This window comes from Heptranchias perlo, chromosome 11 (assembly GCF_035084215.1).
Source record: "Heptranchias perlo isolate sHepPer1 chromosome 11, sHepPer1.hap1, whole genome shotgun sequence".
NCBI classification, from domain to species: domain Eukaryota; kingdom Metazoa; phylum Chordata; class Chondrichthyes; order Hexanchiformes; family Hexanchidae; genus Heptranchias; species Heptranchias perlo.
This window is the reverse complement of record NC_090335.1, coordinates 65,740,852-65,759,980: the sequence shown is the minus strand read 5'-3', so window position 1 is coordinate 65,759,980 and position 19,129 is coordinate 65,740,852. Positions and strand designations below refer to the sequence as shown.

The 19,129-nt window shown below is 39.6% G+C and overlaps 1 protein-coding gene across 1 annotated transcript in view; it reads right to left on the bottom strand.

Annotated features, from left to right (window-relative positions):
* LOC137327453 (bromodomain and WD repeat-containing protein 1-like) overlaps positions 1-19,129 on the bottom strand; it is a 139,787-nt gene that overhangs the window by 102,703 nt on the left and 17,955 nt on the right. The window contains exons 9-14 of the mRNA XM_067993293.1: positions 17,251-17,351; positions 14,890-14,960; positions 12,280-12,380; positions 9,277-9,317; positions 7,928-8,026; positions 7,125-7,278 (exon numbers count right to left, since the gene is read on the bottom strand). Of these exons, the coding sequence (XP_067849394.1) occupies positions 7,125-7,278; positions 7,928-8,026; positions 9,277-9,317; positions 12,280-12,380; positions 14,890-14,960; positions 17,251-17,351 (567 nt within the window). The remainder of the gene's footprint in view (positions 1-7,124; positions 7,279-7,927; positions 8,027-9,276; positions 9,318-12,279; positions 12,381-14,889; positions 14,961-17,250; positions 17,352-19,129) is intronic.

Below are 19,129 nucleotides of genomic sequence, written 5' to 3'. Positions count from 1 at the left end.
CAGACAGGAAACAGAGTAGGAATAAATGGGTCTTTTTTGGGGTGGCAGGCAGTGACTGGTGGGGTACCGCAGGGATCAGTGCTTGGGCCCCAGTTATTCACAATATATAATCAACGATTTGGATGAGGGAACCAAATGTATTACTTCCAACTTTGCTGATGACACAAAACTAGGTGGGATTATGAGTTGTGAGGAGGATGCAGAAAGGCTTCAGGGCGATTTAGACAAGTTGAGTGAGTGAGCAAATACATGGCAGATGCAGTATAATATGGATAAATGTAAAGTTATCCACTTCGGAAGGAAAAACAGAAAGGCAGAGTATTATTTAAATGGTGTTAAGATTGGGAAATGTTGATGTACAAAGAGACCTGGGTGTCCTTGTACACCAGTCACTGAAATCAAACATGCAGGTGCAGCAAGCAGTTAGGAAGGCAAATGGTATGTTGGCCTTCATTGCAAGAGGATTTGAGAACAGGAGCAAGGATGTCTTACTGCAGTTATACAGGGCCTTGATGAGACCACACCTGGAATATTGTGTGCAGTTTTGTTCTCCTTACCCAAGAAAGGATATACTTGCCATAGAGGGAGTACAATGAAGGTTCACCAGACTGATTCCTGGGATGGCAGGACTGTCATATGAGGAGAGGTTGGGTTGATTCGGCCTGTATTCACTCGAGTTTAGAAAAATGAGGGGATCTCATTGAAACACATAAAATTCTGACAGGGCTAGACAGACTGGATACAGGGAAGATGTTCCCCCTGGCTGGGGGTGTCCAGAACGAGGGGTCACAGTCTCAGGATACGAGGTAGGACATTTAGGACTGAGATGAGAAGAAATTTCTTCACTCAGTGGGTGGTGAACCTGTGGAATTCTCTACCACAGAAGGCTGTGAAGGCCAAGTCACTGAATATATTTAAGAAGGAGCTAGATAGATTTCTAGACACAAAAGGCATCAAGGGGTGTGGGGAGAGAGAGGGAATATGGTATTGAGATAGAGGATCAGACACGATCATATTGAATGGCGGAGCAGGTTAGAAGGGCCGAATGGCCTACTCCTGCTCCTATTTTCTATGTTTCTAGTGGGAAGGATATAAAGGAGCAAATTTGCAGGGAAATTAGAGGTGCAAGAATTATAGAGTAGTGATAATGGGGGACTTCAACTATCCTAATAGAGACTGGGAGAGTAATAGTGTAAAGGGCAATGAGGGATAGGAATTTCTGAAGTGTGTTCAAGAGAACTTTCTTGATCAGTATGTTTCCAGTCCAACGAGGAAGGAGGTATTGCTGGATCTCGTTCTGGGGAATGAAGTGGGTCAAGTGGCGCAAGTATCAGTGGGGAAACATTTAGGGAACAGTGATCATAGTATCATATAGTTTAGATTAGTTATGGGACAGGACAAGGAGCAATCTAGAGTAAAAATACTTAATTGGAGGAGGGCCAATTTCAGTGGGTTGAGAACGGATCTGGCCCAGGTAAATTGGAATCAAAGATTGGCAGGCAAAACTGTAATTGAACAATGGGCAGCCTTTGAGGAGATGGTTCGGGCACAGTCCAGGTACATTCCCATGAGGGGCAAAGGTGGGGCAACCAAAGCCAGAGCTCCCTGGATGACGGAAGAAATGGAGTGTAAAATGAAGCAGGAAAAGGGGGGTGCGGGGGGGGGATGACAGATATCAGGTTGATAATACAAATGAGAACCAGGCTGAATATAGAAAGTACAGAAAAATGAATAAGGAAATAAGAGAGGCAAAGAGAGAATATGAGAATAGGCTAGCAGCTAACAAAAGGGAATCCAAATGTCTTCCATGGGCATATAAATAGTAAAACGGTAGTAAGAGGAGGGGTGAGGCCAATTAGGGACCAATAAGGAGATCTACGCATAGAGAGGCAGAGGTACTAAATGAGTACTATATATCTGTCTTTACCAAGGAAGAAGATGCTGCCAAAGTCACAATAAAAGGAGGTAGTTGAGATACTGGATGGGCTAAAAATTGATGAAAAGGAGGTATTAGAAAGGCTGGCTTAATATAGATAAGTCTGAGGGAAGTAAGGGTGAAAATTGCAGAGGTGCTGGCTATAATCTTTCAATCCTCATTAGATTTGGCGGTGGTGCCAGAGGACTGGAGAACTACAAATGGTACACCCTTGTTCAAAAAAAAGTGTAAGGATAAACTGGAAGTTACAGGCCAGTCAGTTTAACCTCGGTGGTGGGGAAACTTTTAGGAACGAGAATCCGGAACAAAATTAATAGTCACTTGGACAAATATGAATTAATGAAGGAAAACCAGCACGGATTTGTTAAAGGCAAATTGTGTTTAACTAACTTGATTGAGTTTTTTGATGATGTAACAGAGAGGGTTGATGAATGCAGTTGATGTTGTGACTTTCAAAAGGTGTTTGATGAAGTGCCACACAATAGGCTTGTCAGCAAAACTGAGGCCCATGGAATATAAGGGTAGTAGCAGCATGGATACGAAATTGGCTAAGTGACAGGAAAGAGTTGTGATGAATGGTTATTGTTCGGACTGGAGGACGGTATACAGTGGTGCTCCCCAGGGGTCGGTAAGAGGACCACTGCTTTTTTTGTTATACATTAATGACTTGGATTTGGGTGTACAGGGCACAATTTCAAAATTTGCAGATGACACAAAACTTGGAAGTGTAGTAAACAGTGAAGAGGATAGCAACAGACTTCAAAAAGGACACAGACAGGCTAGTGGCATGGGCGGACACATGGCAGATGAAATTTAACACAGATGTGTGAAGCGACTCATTTTGGCAGGAAGAACGAGGAGAGGCAATATAAACTAATGATACAATTCTAAAGGGGGTGCAGGAATAGAGATAACCGGGGGTATATGTGCACTAATCTCTGAAGGTGGCAGGACAGGTTGAGAAAGTGGTTAAAAAAGCATACAGGATCCGGGGCTTTATAAATAGAGGCATAGAGTACAAAAGTAAGGAAGTTATGTTGAACCTTTATAAAACACTGGTTTGGCCACAACTGGAATGTTGTGTCCTTTTCTGGACACTGCACTTTAGGAAGGATGTGAAGGCCTTAGAGAAGGTGCAGAAAAGATTTACTAGAATGACTCCAGGGATGAGGGACTTCAGTTACGTGGATAGACTGGAGAAGCTGGGGTTGTTCTGCCGACAGCAGAGAAGGTTAAGAGGAGATCTGATCGAAGTGTTTAGGTAAAGTTCATAGAAAAACTCTTCCCATTGGCAGAAGGGTCGAGAACCAGAGGACACAGATTTAAGGTGATTCGCAAAAGAACCAAAGGCAACAAGAGGAAAAACTTTTTTAAGCAGCGCATAGTTATGATCTGGAATGCAATGCCTGAAAGGGCGGTGGAAGCAGATTCAATCGTGGCTTTCAAAAAGGAATTGGATAAATACTCAAAGGGAAAAAATTTGCGGGGCTATGGGGAAAGAGTGATGGAATGGGACTAACTGGAGTGCTCCTACAAAGAACCGGCACGGGCTCAATGGGCCAAATGGCTTCCTTCTGTGCTGTAACCATTCTATGAATTAGAATTTACAAAAAAAAACCTCCCCCCTAAATAGTACAACAGATGATTAAGAAAGATGCATTACTCCAAATACTTAATTCAGTCACAACTACTAAAAATACTTGAAAAAGCGAAGACAACCCAAACAAAATGAAGCTCAAATCATAATGACATCATATAACCGCTAAGCATATCTAAAAAGGTGCTTTTACATTGCTATGTTGGTTTCAGAAGAGCAGTGCCACACCAGCCTCCTGGGATCACTCGTCCCCATTTACTTTTCCAGCAGCACCATAGACCAGTCAGAAAGTTGGTCACCGTTGCGAGTAAACAAATGATCCCTTTCATACTTCCAAGTGTGATGGGAGAAGCCTGAATTTGCCATCAGCTGCACTTTTACAACAGAAACAAACATGACTTAACACTCTTCAAACACTACTGATCTAACATCACCTGGACAAAACTTCATTTTGGTTGTAATTTTTGGCTCATATGAAATAAAAATAAGCATCTCTATAAAGGAGGATTCTTCTATGTACAAAAATCAGGTTAAGCCCAAACTGTAGTTTCAAGCAACCTTTTCATCTCTTCTCCAACTCCATTAGCTTCTGAGCCACTCGACACTCAAATAGCTTTCAGAACTGCTTGCCAAATTCATGAAAGTGTTGCAATTTTAAATACTGAATGTCTTTCAGACCTCAAATGCCTTTATCGCACAAGACATAATTTCACCTACCCCCCCACTCAAGGATGTGGGTAAATGGGCAAGAGGAGATTAAGGAGACAAAAGAGTTTACATGAATGGTAATTTTGGAATCAGAAGTCACCTTATATATAAATGATTTTGTCTCCTCAACTAGCTCCTTCATCCACATGCTTCACGAGTCCTGCACAGCCAGGGAAAGGCACAATCAACTCATGAATAAAACTGATTAAGTTTCATTACTTCAAAATGATATATTGCAAAAAAGTAAGGAGCCATCTTTAATGAATACTCTGAAAACTACAGGTAGATCTTTTACTATCTTCTCTGCTTGTCTCCAGCTTAGATACATCATTCACAAAAGCAATGATTCAAATATTGTTACTATGTTACTGTTTTAAATGATGGCTAGTTTTAAGAAAACATAACAAAAACTAGAGAATATAACTAAAAAATTGTGCTACAACACTCCGTAGTGTCTTCCTGATGTTAACTTTCCTCTAAAAATGGAAAAGCAGTAAATTCTGCTGTTAAACTACTGATTTTCCTATCCAGCTCATTTTATTCAGATACATTCTCAAGTCAATTTTGCCTTACGTTCGCTGTAATATTAACTAATCTCTATTCATCTTTCTCTCAAAGTATTTACTGATTTGCTCTGAAAACTGTTGGCACAATATCATGGTGTTAAGCCATGTAAATGTTACACATTGCTATACTGTTCATAAACATTGCTAAGCAGTCTTTTTTTTAACATCACAATAGTCAACTTGGCTCATTTGATAATATTCTGACTCAAAGATGAGAATGCTATGAGTTTAAAACCCAATGCAGGATTAGAGCACACAATCTCGGTTGAAACTTCCATGTAGTACTGAAGGAGTGCTACATCATCTGATGTGCCATCTTCTAAATGAGACTTTAAACCATATGCCTGTTCCCATGGCACTATTCAAAGAAGAGCAGGGAATCCTGACCAACACCGATCCCTCAACGAACACCACCAAAACAGATTAACTAGTTATTCATAGCACTGTTGTTTGTGGGACCTTGCTGTGCACAAATTCACTGATGTGTTTGTCTATCTAACAAGTGAATACACTTCAAAAGTAATCCATTGGCTGCAAAGCACTTTGGGATATCTCAAGGACATGCAAGTTCTTTTTTTCTTCTTACTATTTTCATCACTGTTCATTTCTAGTTTCATCCTGTGCATTTTAATTTTCCTTAGCTTTGTACTGCACAATATTTATTAGGATCATCTAAGATCCAAAATAAGAAATGAAAGACTTATATAGCGCCTTGCGTAACCTCAGGATGCTCCAAAGTTCTTTACAACCAATGAAATACTTTTGCAGTGTATTCATTGTTGTAATGTAGGAAACGCGACAGCCAATTTGCACACAGCAAGGTCCCACAAACAGCAATGAGATAATGGCCAGATAATCTGTTTTAGTGATGTTGGTTAAAGGATAAATATTGGCCAGGAAACCAGGGAGAACTCCTCTGCTCTTCTTCAAATAGTGCCATGGGATCTTTTACCTCTACCTGAGTTGGCAGGCGGGGCCTAGGTTTAACATCTCAACCGATAGACAGCACCTCTGACAGTGCAGCACTCCCTCAGTATTGCAATGAAGTGTCAGCCTCAATTATGTGCTCAAATCTCTGGTGTGGGACGACAGCCTACAACCTTCTGACTCAGACGAGAGTGCTACTACTGAACCAAGGCTGACACCCACTATTCAGTTGAAATTTTACACTTAACCCTGACTGAGTCAAATGAGTTACTTCCTGCAAGTGTAATCAGGGGTGGCAGCACTACAGAGGAGGTTATGACTCAATGCTACTGTAAGTAATTCATGCTTGAAAGTGAAAGATCAAACCCAGTCAAATCAGTATGATTGGATCAATCTTTAAGAGTTCTGAGAATCAACTGAAAAACAGGCAAGAAAACTTTTAGCTTCAGGTCAATTTCTTGTATGCTTCTCCCATCTTCAAAATGGATGATGAAATCCCAGGATCCGGGGAGGGAAATAAACTTAAATTTTGAAGAAATAGTAAAAACATTTAAGATACAGAATGAATAGGTTAGGTTGGATAGAAACAAAAGCAAAAAGGAGGGAGAAAATGTAGAAGAAAAGAATGGGACGAGGAAAGAGGGACAGCAGGTGTGTTAATTGTTTTTAGTATTTTATTTCAGTAGTACAAGACTAATTCTATTAGTATAGGATTATTACAGCATTCAAGAAGCCTTCCACAATAGAGGTAGGGGTAAAGGTAAAGGTTTTTGTACCATTTACTCTGAAGATACTTAAGTTCCTATAGGAACAGCTAACTACAGGAACATATATATTATGTGCCCATGGCAATAATCTCTGCTCTTCAGTCAATGAGCACAGGCTTTGTGTTTGGGTTTCTGTTCAATTTCAGAAGTTGAGTGAAGTGACCTTTCCCAGGTCTGTCAATGGAATTTGAACTAGCTACAAGGAAGTGCAGAGTGACCCAATCCAATTTTCCCTCTCCTTGTAGGGAGACAGCAGGACTCGACATACCAACCACCTAATAGCACAGCCAAGGCTGTGAACTCACTATGTGGATTCTGGCTTTCTATCTACCACAAACACAGGTCAAAGAGCGGATGTAAGCTGCACTAGCACACAAAGGCATATGTTCTTGATCTTGAGCTGTACTGCAAAACTGAATTTCATAAAGAACAATGAGAAAGAAAATGCAACACATGGGCTTATTTAATTTCAAAGCCTCTCTCAACATAGACTAAATTGCAGAAATCAGTGCACTGCAGTTTTAAATCACGTCAGTACGGTTCAGTCAGTGATGCAATGTGTTAATGTCCAAAATGTAATTTCATATCATAACCATGCCTGACAGTTGTTGAATACTACTTACCATTAAGATGTGAAGCAACTGCCCAGTATAGGAATTCCACACCTTTAAAGTATGGTTGTTCACAGCAGTGATGACAGTGTTGTCACGACGGTCCCATGCCACCATTGTCGCTTTAAGTTTTGTGACCTTATCATCCCCTGGACATGAGTTGCTTCTAAAGAATAGACAATAAGCAGCAGTCACACATTAAGGCAAAAATAAAACCTATTGGAATATTAACAAGTAATACAGAACAACTGACAAGCAAAAGAAAACGATAAATGTTGGAAGTCAAGTAAAAACATCAAATGCTAGAAATAGGTAGCAAGTCTGTCAACCTCCTTTCTCTTTTCAGATGCTGACAAACCTTCTGTATTTCCATTATTTCCTAAAGATCTGTACAATGTATGTAACAAACCACTTGTCACAGTATCTATATTTTTGGAACGTCATCATCAATCCAGTCAAATTTGTTGCATCTAATGAAAATCATCATTTTATGAAGGCTTGTTCAAATTTTAGATCATTACAGATGTCAGAAAAATAATTTTCTTTTGTTTTCTTCCATCTTACTAATATTTTCCTTCTGTTATTTATATTCATTTGTAAAATCTCTTCAAGTTTCATCAAGAATACCAGTGATAAGCCAGATACATCAAAATTGAGCCACAAATCACAGTACAGCTAGATTCTGTGGAAAACAGAGTTAAACAAAATACAAATCTGAAATTTCTGACACCAAGTAGATTGCCAATATATATTTATACAGAAATTGATGTATGGCAATATTGGACTGAGAAATCTAAAAAAATCCTGAATCTTACCCAGGCAATTTAGTACCCATGTCTAGCAAGATACTTTTCCACTCCTGGTACTGGTACTGCCAGATCCGTGCGGTTCCATCTCTGCTACCACTGACAAATCTGTTTTTAAAAAATAAACATTACTAATATCAACATATACAGGATGAATCTGTTGTATAGTTTAGATTTTTATTTTTAAAAAGTCACTCTTTGATATGTATCTCACAAAATTCAGTGAATGCAATACATTTCAAAGAGAAGCAAAAAAATTCCAAATACCTGTATGAGAGAAATGTACATAATTTCATAGAATGCAATAGAGTCACAGTTGTGAATATTTTAGTTCCTGGGCAATTAGGGACTAAAGGAGACTATGTGTGACATTACATTAGAATTTCAAAATGGAGATTATCAGCTCAATGGGGCAAACAGCCTTTCAAATTAAAATTATGAGTTGACAATTATATTTTTTGAATAAAGTACATCAGATTACACATGATTATTTACCATAATCCAATGAACTATTGTTTTAAATTGTACCTTATTCTGAAGTAGAGTACAATTTTACTATTATTTTAAATCTAGTTTATTAAATTGAAAGTTGCAATGTCCCCTCAAAATGGTAAGTTTGAAAACAAAAGCCCTAATGCACAATTTTATACAGCCATTCTAAAAAAAGACTTTTCCAAATAAATGTTCAGGCTTTTGCAGTGATATGCTGATAATATTTCAGGGTTAGCCAGTGTTGTTTCAACAGGATAAACTAGCAGTTATGAAAAATAAAGGCGACTACATCAATAAAGACAACAGAAATCTAACCTCTCAAAAAGGAAGAGCATCGAAGACACTTAACAGATCTCAAAACGGATAAGATTTTATTAGCAATTTAAAAATTACTTTTTTTTAAAAAAAAAAGTATGAGCTTTGACATTCATACACAGATGGCAACTATGATGCATGTTTTTCAACCGCAGAAGAACCTGACCACAAAACCCATGAGTGACGGTTATTTTGATCAGATTCACTTGAAGGATGCAGGTTATTTACCACAGCTGTCAGACAGTTTTCCCTTTTACAACGTTTTCCCCTACCTCTTTTTTTTAAAAATGGGTCTAAAGAACCATCTGCGATACAAGATTTCAGCCACAGTACATAACACAATTGTCAATATTTAGTACTTGACATATGTTTATCATCTAGACAGATAACTTTATGGAAATGTACAGTTATGAACAAGCAATAAACCAGACATTTACATGCATGTACTGGTGTTCCCCTGGAAATGTTATCCAAAGTCAAAAAGTAAAACAGATGGTATTAAAATCAGATGATAACATTCACATGATGATAACCACAAATAAAATATTTACCTATCGCCATTGTTGGAGAACTGAATACTGTCTACTTTGTCCTGAAAGGGTAAAAATAAATGTGAACGTTAAAGAAAACATTAATAGTACACAAATTAAGTGGCAGATTTTTTTTAAAATTGTACATGTCACATATAACCATTATCTTCTTACATAGTGTGTATCATTCACTGTTGCATATAATCAGTATACCACAGGGCCGCCCAACAAAAGATACAGAGTGAAAAATACATGGATCTTGGAAATCTAAACCAAAACAGAAAATGCTGAAAACATGAGTTTGTCAGCGTCTGTTAACTTGTTTTTTCTCTTTCAAATGCTGGATAATTTACTTTGTACTTCCAGTATTTTCTCTTTTTGATTTAAAACATTAAAACAGCTCATTTTGAAACTTTAGTCACCTGAAAAGATTGCATTTTTATCAAATAATTATGGTAATTAAATAAGAGCTAAGCATTCTAGCTACAGTCTCAAAGTCAATACAAATATTTATTGCAGGTTGTCAAAGCACACTGAACATCAAATCACCATGTCTAAGAGTGATAAGGAGACAGGCCCTTCCCACAGAGTTCACAATTTCAGCTGTGCCATTTTTGGTACTGTACAGAGCATAGGTGGAGTGAACCTTGGCTCAGTGGTGGCATCCAGACCTCAGTCAGAATATTATGGGTACGAGCCCCACTCCAGACAGCCTGGGTGAGCAAAGAGTGTTCTGGTCTCTGAATACTGGGTTGACATCCAGCGGGGTACTTGGGTCTAATGGGAGTGGAATTGTGACCACCCCCCCACCACATCACATCACATCTAGCCAGTCCCCCGATCAGGCTAACGACCTGCCCACAAAAAAAAATGGGGTCTTTGTTACAGAAACAACCCAGAACATGATCTGCTGGGTGTAAAAGCTGTGGAAGAAATGGGTTGCCTCATGTGCCATAAGGCATGGAAGAGAAGCAGAAAACTGAGCATAGACATGCTCTGCCTATTTCATCAGCATGGTAGGGGTAAGGAAAGGCAAGACTCTGGGCCATTCTCATGCAACTCCTTAAACAATACATTCATTATTAGCTGCCATATTCTTGGATTAATGTAAACCATAGAAAGATTACAGCACGGAAGGAGGCCATTTGGCCCATAGAGTCTGCGCCAGCTCTATGTAAAAGCAATCCAGCTAGTCCCACTCCCCCACCCATTCCTTGTAGCTCTGCAAATTTTTTCCTTTCAAGTACTTATCCAGTTCCCTTTTGAAGGTCATGATTGAATCTGCATCCACCACCCTCTCAGGCAGCGCATTCCAGATCCTAACCACTCGCTATGTAAAAAAGATTTTCCTCATGTCACCTTTGGTTCTTTTGCCAATCAGCTTAAATCTATATCCTCTGCTTCTTGACCCTTCTGCCAATGGGAACAGTTTCTCTCTATCTACTCTGTCTAGACCCTTCTTGATTTTGAATACCTCCATCAAATCTCCTCACAACCATCTCTGTTCCAAGGAGAACAACCCCAGCTTCTCCAGTCTATCCACAAAACTAAAGTCCCTCATCCTTGGAATCATTCTAGTAAATCTCTTCTGCACGCTCTCCAAGGCCTTCGCATCTTTCCTAAACAGTGGTGCCCAGAACTGGACACAATACTCCAGCTGTGGCCGAACCAGTGTTTTATAAAGGACCATCATGACTTCCTTGCTTTTGTACTCTGCCTCTATTTATAAAGCCCAGGATCCCACATGCTTTTTTAAACCGCTTACTCAACCTGCCCTGTCACCTTCGCGATTTGTGCCCATATACCCCCAGATATCTCTGTTCCTGTACCCCTTTTAGAGTTGTGCCCTCTAGTTTATATTGCCTCGCCACGTTCTTCCTACCGAAATGTATCGCTTTGCATTTTTCTGCGTAAAATTTCATCTGTCACGTGTCTGCCCTTGCCACCAGCCTGTCTCTATTCTCCTGCAGTCTATCACTAACCTCCTCACTGTTCATTACCCTTCCAAGTTTTGAGTCATCTGCAAATTTGGAAATTGGGCCGTGTACACTTAAGTCCAAGTCATTAATATAGATCAAGAAAAGCAGCGGTCCCAGCACTGACCCCTGGGGAACACCACTATACACCTCCCTCCAGTCCGAAAAACAACCGTTCACCACTACTCTGTTTCCTATCCCTTATCCAATTCTGTATCCATGTTGCTACTGCCCCCTTTATTCCATTGGCCGCAATCTTGACGATAAGCCTACCGTGCAGCACTTCATCAAACGCCTTTTGAAAGTCCATATACGCCACATCAACTGCATTGCCCTCATCTACCCTCTCTGTTACCTCATCAAAAAACTTAATCAAGTTAGTTAAACACGATTTGCCTTTAACAAATCCATGCTGGCTTTCCCTAATCAATCCACTTTCGTCCAAGTGACTGTTAATTCTGTCCCGGATTATCATTTCTAAAAGTTTCCCCACCACTGAGGTTAAACTGACTGGCCTATAGTTGCTGGGTTTATCCTTGCACCCTTTCTTGAACAAGGGTATAACATTTGCAATTCGCAAATCAATGCAAATTATTCTTAAATACAGTAATAGAACAGTAATGATGGGTTTTCTATTAAAAACCAGATTTGAGTTTAAAATCCTGAAACTGTACCTTCAATTTTCACTACCAAAGTTCTTTTGCTCTCCTTTTATACAAACTGTTCCACTGGACTGAAAACATTATGAGATGAAAAGCTAAAAGTTAACACCCAACATCACACAGAATAACTAACCTATTGAGAACAGGGATGGAATGTAATCTAATTTAGACAATGAAAGTAAAGTGGTATATAAAACATATAAAACATTGAAATCAATCATTTTAACACTTGCACTACTTGCCTGAAATGAATCTTGCTGTTAATAAAAGTTAGGACAGGAATTGTAAATAGATTTTTTTTTTAAATGGAATCCAATATTTTTAAACAGTGTGCTAATATTTAGAAGTCCATTAAAGTCAATTTCAAAACTTCATAATGTCTTTACCACATGAGATTCTAATTCAGAAATCTTCTCAGGGGCTCCAGATCCAAGGTAATATATTCTGATTACATGATCACTGCTGCCAGCTGCTAGGAACATGCCACCTTTTAAAGAGAAAAAAAATGATTCTTTGGATCAACATTTTAATCAGGAGCTACAACTAATTGCGACAAATAGGCAACACATGCTTGCAATTATAATTGCTCCAACTGCAATATATCAGCAAAAAGTAGGAATCTAATTACAGATTTTTACCCACAAGTGTAAAGGCATCAAAACTAAATGTTCCATGACAATAAATGGCTATGCAACACAGAAAATAATACCTAATAAAACTATGATGTGGAGATGCCGGTGATGGACTGGGGTGGACAAATGTAAGGAATCTTACAACACCAGGTTATAGTCCAACAAATTTATTTTAAAAATTTTAAAATAAATTTGTTGGACTATAACCTGGTGTTGTAAGATTCCTAATAAAACTATGAGAATCAATTATTTGCAGAATGAATTTAAAACTAAAAAACTAACTGTACAACCAATACAGCAGTCTATTATAATACAGAACAGTGTTATTTCCAAATACTCCACAGCAGAATAGATTCCATAAGCCTTATAGTGGGGACTTCGTCAGAGGACTTATGAGAACTCCACCGTCAGAAGTTCTGAATGGCGCAAGGAAATAACTAATGGGATGGCCTTCCTCATTACAAAATAAATATATTTTTCATAAGAAATGTACAGGTTGCCTAATTGATTTGCTGCATGGTACCATATCCCAGACACACAAAACCATGAGCAACCTTTCCGGGGTGAGGCCATGAAGGGATTTAAACACTTGGATGAGAATTTTAAATTTGAGGAGTTAGGTGGCCCGGAGCCAATGTAGGCCATCGAGCACAGGAGCAATGGGTGAGCAGGACTTGGCGCAGGATGTGGGCAGAAGTGTTTTGGTTGTGCTTATGGAGGGCGGAGGATGGGAGGCTGGTCAGGAAAGCATTTGAGCAGTCGAGCTTGGAGGTAACAAAGGCACGGATGAGGGTTTCAGCATCAAATGGGCTGATGCAGAGGCGAGCAACGTTACGGAGGTGGAAGCAAGCGGTCTTTGTGACGGAGAGGATATGGAGTCAGAAGCTGAGCTCGAGGGTCGGATAGGATGCTGAGGTTGTGAGCAGTCTTGTTCAGCCTGAGATAGAGGCTAGGAGGGTTATGGAGTCATTGGCAAGGGTATCGAGTTTGTGGCAGAGACTGAAGATGATGACTTCAGTCTTACAAATGTTTCATTGGAGGAAATTGCCGCTCATCCCAGATTGGATGCCAAGCAATTTGACCATAAGCAGTGGCTGGGTCAAAAGAAGTGGTGGAAAGGTAAAGCTAGGTGTCATCAGTATACATGTGGAAGCTATCTCCATGTCTACAGTGGATGTCGCCAACAGCAGCGTGTAGATTTAAAAAAAAAGGACTAATGATAGATTCCTGGGGGGTCTCTAGAGGCAACGGAACAAGGGCTGAAGAAAAATCATTGCTGGAGATGCTCTGGCTAGGATGGGATAGCTTTGAATGTAACCAAGCAAGGGCATTCACAACAAGCTGGATAACGAAGGAGGGGCGTTGGAGGAGGATAGTGTAGTCGACCTCAACATCTCTGCGGCCTTTGACGTGAAGAACAAGGAGGGATAATCCACCACGGTCGCAGGGAACGTTGTTTGTGATTTTAGTTAGGGCTGTTTTGATGCTATGGGAAGAATGGAAATCTGATTGAAGAAATTCTAGTGGAGTTGCAGGAAAGATGGGCACGGATTTGGAAGGCAGCATCACATTCAAGTATTTTGTGGAAAAAAGGCAGGTTGGAGATGGGACATTAGTTTGCATGGACAGACAGGTCAAGGGTGGGTTTTTTGAGAAAGGGATGATGAAAAAGGAGGAGTCATTTAAACATTTAGAATTCTTTTTAAATTGCGTTTCTTTGGGGTTTTTTTAGTTATTTTTCTGAGAATAGAGTATTTTTTGTTTTTGAAGACAAAAATCACCAAGCAGGAGTCTCAGCATCCCCGGTCCCTACACCCCCCAACCTCCCCCACTTCCAGCCACAATTTCTCAGTAGGGAGTTCAAGCCAAATGGAAACAATTTTTTTTTAAACTGAAGGTGATCTAATCATCTCTTACATGTACACAACAATTTATTGAGGAACTTGCAAATATGGAGATAAAGCAGTGTTCTCACGCTCGCTTATCCCTCCTCCCATCTGGCATTAGGCAGATACTGATGCTGGGAGATGGCTTTGGAACCCTCCATTACTTCACTCAAATGAACATTTTTCATGGAAGCCTAGACAGCGAGAGTTATCAGGCTGTGAATCAGGGTCTTGGCCTTATGAGACTCCACACATGCAAACCCACCTTCCTACTGGAGCATTGGATAATGATCAGAAAAGGAAATTCTGGCCAATTTTTCCATTCCCCAAGCTCAGAATACATCAGTGCATTCACATTCCTACCTTAAGGAGATCACCCCAAAGTCAATTTCAATTAAATTCAGTAGTTTATATAGGTGTTATCTGTATTTTTGGGCTTAATTTAAATTAAAGAGCTACGTCTGTTTCTGTCACTTACCAACACTAAACGAGGAACAAATCATTGGAGAACCTGGTCTGGATCGCTCTGTAAACTTCAATGGCTGATTCCTTATTGAAAGGAGATTGTTTGATCAATGTACTCAGACAAAAAATTTGTTTTCAACAGAACCACTTACTGACTAAAATCCACTATTTCTTTTTTTCAAATACTTAAACAAATGATTTATGTAGCAATGTGACATAATCCAGGCTTAACACTACCAGTGTTGTCGGTCTTATTTAATATATTGGCACCAATGCACCATGAAAATTTGCAGATAAGCCAATTTACTTTTGTATGTGGTCACAGCATTTCTTGCGTGCCACTTTTAATTCATCACTTGAATTCTGTTTCACCACTACCACCGTAGAACCTTAGATTTTTTATAACACAGGTGGTGGCCATTTGGCCCTTCATGTGTGTGTGTTAGCTCTTTGCTGGAACAATCTAAAGCTAATCCCATTGCCTTGATCTCTCTCCATCACCCTGTAACTTTGTGTTTCAAATATTTAAACAATTTTACCATAAAAGATGCCTCAACCACTCCTTGTGGCAAAGTATTCCATGCTCCAACAACCCTCTGCATAAAAAAAATTCTAACCTCTCTTCACTGTCAGTGACAATATTAAAGTGAAGACCCCTTGTCACTTGCCAACCAGAGGAAATAGTCTTTCCCTATGCACTCTTATTAAAACCCTTCACATGTTCAAAAACCTTTATTAAGTCTCCTCTCAGCCTTCTCTGCTCCAGTGGAAATACTCCCAGTATCTCTTCATGATGATAGTTTCCAATCACTGGCATCAGTGACAGACCTGCACCCACCAGAATGAAACCTAGTGCGATATAACTCAAAATGCATTCTCCGAACTAAACCCAAGTTTGGAAAGGAAAAAAACTTATAATTGTATCGACAGGTGTTTTTCCATTGTGCACATGACCATATGAAAATTTCACATCTCCAGCATTATGTTTTACTGAAATGCTACTGATAAAACTGATTACCTTGATCCCTTACCCATTTTAACCAACACTTTTTTGATGGGATCCACATTTACACAGCATACCATATACATTTAGTATCCAGCTTGCAAAACAACGTACATTTTGAAATAGCTGATGTAAAGTTACGTTTTTCAGCTCAAGAGCAATCAGTACTGTTATCTTATTGGTACTATTTTCAGTTAGATATTAGAGTCTCGTGAGTCTAAGCAGGAGGCAAAACATCTTTGTCACTTTGAAAATAGTACTGCTCAGTCATTTAGTTTCATTCATACAGACATTACACTCAATTATCTGTGTTCCCATTACCTGCAGTGTCAATCGAGTCTGCTAGCAGGTCTGACAAAGGCCAAACTTCTGTCACATTCAGGTGGAGAAAACAATCTTACACTGAAATCAACCAGAAAAGTATATCCACTGACAGTGAATGCTCCCTCCTATGTCTATCTGATCTAATGATGTGGAGATGCCGGTGATGGACTGGGGTTGACAATTGTAAACAATTTTACAACACCAAGTTATAGTCCGACAAATTTATTTTAAATTCCACAAGCTTTCGGAGGCTTCCTCCTTCGTCAGGTGAACGGTATGAACGGTATTTCCATACCGTTCACCTGACGAAGGAGGAAGCCTCCGAAAGCTTGTGGAATTTAAAATAAATTTGTTGGACTATAACTTGGTGTTGTAAAATTGTTTACAATTATCTGATCTAAATAATTTTATCATCCCTAGTCTAAGGATCTTCACTATGCTTCTAAAGATGCCATATGGCATTGGAATGTATTAACTTGTTGCTATTTGGAAAAAAAAATGGCATCTTCCATAAGTACCAGTGGGAGTAGGAGCTGCCAGCAGGCAAATGAGTGACCATTTTCAAAATGGAAAAACATGGGGAACTCCTCATTACCTGCCATTTCTTCCATCCATCAAAGGAATCCCCATTATGATGGATAATTTAGGTTTTACTGTAGCATTAAAATTGGCACTGCTGCCAGAATGGCTCAGAAAGATGTAATATTGCATCTGTAGCAATGATTCAAATGGGTAATGACAAACATCAGTGCCTTTTTTAAAATAAGTATTTAAAATCACTTCTAAACTATCAATTTGCAATGCTGACAAAAAAGTAAAAGTTAGGCCACTAAACAGGAAACTACATTTTAAAAAAACGGAAAGCACCTATGTTTACTAATATGCAAAAATTGTGGTTTTGAAGACGTTAAAATTGCAGTGTACCCTGCTTCAAGCAATTAGCACAAACCTTGTTTCTGAATTTTTAATAGAACAATTCTGAAATCTGAAGCCAGCTCTTCACAAAAATGCTTATTTGAGTCTTGCACAATATTTATTAAGACTTACTTGAACTTCAGCGTATCTGGATCCCACTGCCAAAAGCAAACACTCCCATCAGATCCTGTAGAAGCCATGTACCGTACTGAACCTTTACCCATAGGACTAAACTGGAATAAATGCAGAAAGAGGCATCAATGTACTACACAATCAGATTTTGATTAATTTTTTTCAAAATCCACATTTGAAATGGATCATGCAGACAAAAATAAACTTCTCTCCACTATGACTTTTTTTTCCAAAAAGAGAATCAAACAAATAATCTTAACTATATTTGTTCATTACTCTCAAATAAAACAGTTCAACAATGTTTGCAACTTTATTTTAAGGTAGTTGCACCTAATAAAATTGAACACAGAAAAATTGAGTTTAAATCCAAACAGCCACTGGTCTTAAAAATAATTATGGTTGCGATTAGACTGCGCTATCGGTCAGAGATTAGTCACTGAAAAGAGCTGTATGTGGTCTTACATGCATGCAGGGACCTCACTCATGGCTGGAAAATTTTCAATGTGTTCAGATGGTGGACAGGACCATGAACTTTCCAAAAACTCTGCTTCAGTTTATAAAGTACTCAATAAATTCCCCTCCCCCAGCTTTTTAAACATACCTTGATACCGCAATGGAATCATGTTCCATGTAATGTCAACCCCAAAATTATTCACTATTTTTATTAATGACATAGATAACACAATAGGGAGTCATAGCTTGCCGATGACAAAGATTGATGGCATAGTTAGCAGTGTAGGCGGGAGCATAAAATTACAAAGAGACATCGATGAATTAAATGAGTGGGCAAAATTATGGCGCAGCAGTTGGATTTCAACGTAGGTACATAACACAGAATGTACAGCACAGAAACAGGCCATTCGGCCCAACAGGTCCACGCTCCACATGAGCCTCCTTCCTCCCTACTTCATCTAACACTATCAGCATATCCTTCCATTCCTTTCTCCCTCGTGTTTATCTATCTTCCCTTTAAATGCATCTGTGCTAGTCACCTCAACGTCTCTAACTCCACTAAACAGCAGAAGCAACATGATATAGATAGAGCTAAGCGATTCCACAACCAACGGATCAGATCAAAGCTCTGCAGTCCTGCCACATCCAGTCGTAAATGGTGGTTGATAATTAAACAACTAACGGGAGGAGGAGGCTCTGCAAACATCCCCATCCTCAATGATGGCGGAGTCCAGCATGTGAGTGCAAAAGACAAGGCTGAAGCGTTTGCAACATCTTCAGCCAGAAGTGCCGAGTGGATGATCCATCTCAGCCTCCTCCCAATATCCCCACCATCACAGAAGCCAATCTGATTCACTCCACGTGATATCAAGAAACGGCTGAGCGTACTGGATACAGCAAAGGCTATGGGCCCCGACAACATCCCGGCTGTAGTGAAGACTTGTGCTCCAGAATTAGCCGCCCCTCTAGCCAAACTGTTGCAGTACAGCTACAACACTGGCATCTACCCGACAATGTGGAAAATTGTCCAGGTATGTCCTGTCCACAAAAAGTAGGACAAATCCAATCCGGCCAATTACTGCCCCATCAGTCTACTCTCAAACATCAGCAAAGTGATGGAAAGTGTCGACGACAGTGCTATCAAGCGGCACTTACTCACCAATAACCTGCTCACTGATGCTCAGTTTGGGTTCCGCCAGGACCACTCGGCTCCAGACTTCATTACGGCCTTGGTCCAAACATGGACAAACGAGCTGAATTTCAGAGGTGAAGTGAAAGTGACTGCCCTTGACATCAAGGCAGCAATTGACCGAGTGTGGCACCAAGGAGCCCTAGTAAAACTGAAGTCAATGGGAATCAGGGAAAACTCTCCAGTGGCTGGAGTCATACCTCGCACAAAGGAAGATGGTAGTGGTTGTTGGACGCC